Genomic DNA, 1,808 nt, shown 5'->3' with positions numbered 1-1,808 from the left:
AACTGAACTTTAGACCTCTTGTAATTAATGCAAATATCAATATGATATCGTTTAAATCTATTATCTTTGTTCCTTGTTTCCTCTTTTCCTGCCTTCTTTAGGATTGAGTGACATTTATTCCACTTTAATCTCTGCTATTGATGTATTGGCTCTAACCTTTTATTATTTGGTTTTAGAGATAACTCTAAGTTTTATTTTACTTTATTACAGTCAATTTTCAAATACTATTGTGCCATTTCATAGTCTAAGACATTTACAAAAGTAAACTTCTATTCTCCTCTTGTCTTTTTTGTGAATATTCTACATTATACTGTCACATAAATTATCATTGCCGACACTTTTGCTCCAAACAGTTACCTATTAAATATCTAAAAATAAAAATTTTATATATTTATCCACATATTTTCCATTCCTATGTTCTTTCTTTCTACAGATCCAAATTTCCATATAGCATCATTTTTTTCTGCCTGAAAAAACTTCCTTGAATGTTTCTTATAGTGCACATCTTCTTGTGATGAATTATCTCAGCATTTGTTTGGCTGAAAGTCCTTCCTTCACCTTCATTTTAGAAAGATACTTTAAAGATATTGCTCCATTGCCTTCTTGCCTGCATGTTTTCTGATTAAAAGTGTGCTCTGGTTCTTATATCTGTTCCTCTGAAACAATGTGTCACTCACTGTCAAGTTTTAAATTTTTCAATTTAATCATTTCATGTCATTGTTTTATTTTTGTGTTTCTTCTCCTTGGGTTGGTTAAGCTACTTGGATCTGTAAATGTATAGTTTTCACCGAATTTGGAAAAATTTTTACTGTTATTTCTTCAAATATTTTTCTATCCACCTCTCCCCTCCCACTAACATACGTGATAATGAGACATCATTTTTCGTGAAGAAATAGGGGCTAGAACCATAGCCTTGACATCATTAAAAATATATTTAACCAATAATATGAGCTCCCAAATAGTAGTTTAAATGCTTTGCAGGTTAACCATGAACTAAGAACTTTCTTTGATCTTAAGTATTCTTCCAAAATGTACAACCTCCAGGGCTCCACTTCTCGCCCAATATGTTATTTCTGAGTAGAGCATTATCAAGCAGTATCAAGCCAGAAACTGGCTTGGGGTACTCAACTGAAAAGATGCAGCCAAGTAGCAAGCCAAATATAGACCAAGGAAACCAGTCTAAAACACACAAAGCTCTATTTAGGGTAAGCCCACCCGGTTGATAACCAAGAAGATCAAGCTTCACCTTGAATTATTGAGATTAATGATCTACTGGGAGCAAGATGACTTCTAAGGTATTTTCTAATTATAAAATATTATTCTGTCTTGTCTATCAGACACAACTGATGACCTATCACGGCATGTGTTTTACTGACTATATTTCTGTCATTCTTACTTAAAGAAAATAAAATAGTTCAAGTGTTGTCATCATCCAAAGGTGCCACCACTTTTATTTGTTTACCAGATCATAAGATGATCCTGGCCCATTACCCTTGACCTAGTCAAACCTCTACAAAAGACTTAATGGTGCTATTTAGGATGCATTTCCTTGCTGCTTTGTGCAGGTGGCTTTCGCATTGTTGCATAGACAGTGATGGGAACATCAGTTATTGTCAGGCAGTGGCTTCCAGGGCATCTTCGGAGTTGCCTGGATAAAAGAGTGGATGACATGCAGTTAGATACTAAAAAGGAAATATTTTTTCAGAGCATTGAGTGTATATTCAACTGTTTTAAATCACTTTGAAATCTCAGAATGGAGCCAGGCTCGGTGGCTCAGCCTGTAATCCCGCGCCTTTGGGAGGCTGAGG

General features: G+C 34.9%; 1 protein-coding gene across 2 annotated transcripts in view; it reads right to left on the bottom strand.

Annotated features, from left to right (window-relative positions):
- Positions 1–1,425: 1,425 nt before the first annotated feature.
- Positions 1,426–1,808, bottom strand: part of FAM229B (family with sequence similarity 229 member B) — a 15,183-nt gene continuing 14,800 nt past the window's right edge. For both annotated transcript variants that reach the window (XR_002482016.1, XM_008058996.2), the window contains exon 4: positions 1,426–1,648. Coding sequence is in view for 1 of the 2 variants with exons in the window: in XM_008058996.2 (XP_008057187.1) it covers positions 1,531–1,648 (118 nt within the window). In the remaining variant the exon portion in view is untranslated. The remainder of the gene's footprint in view (positions 1,649–1,808) is intronic.

This window comes from Carlito syrichta, unplaced genomic scaffold, assembly GCF_000164805.1.
Source record: "Carlito syrichta isolate Samal-C Ts95f unplaced genomic scaffold, Tarsius_syrichta-2.0.1 Scaffold303669, whole genome shotgun sequence".
Classification (NCBI taxonomy): Eukaryota; Metazoa; Chordata; class Mammalia; order Primates; family Tarsiidae; genus Carlito; species Carlito syrichta.
This window is presented reverse-complemented; position numbering and strand designations above follow the sequence as displayed.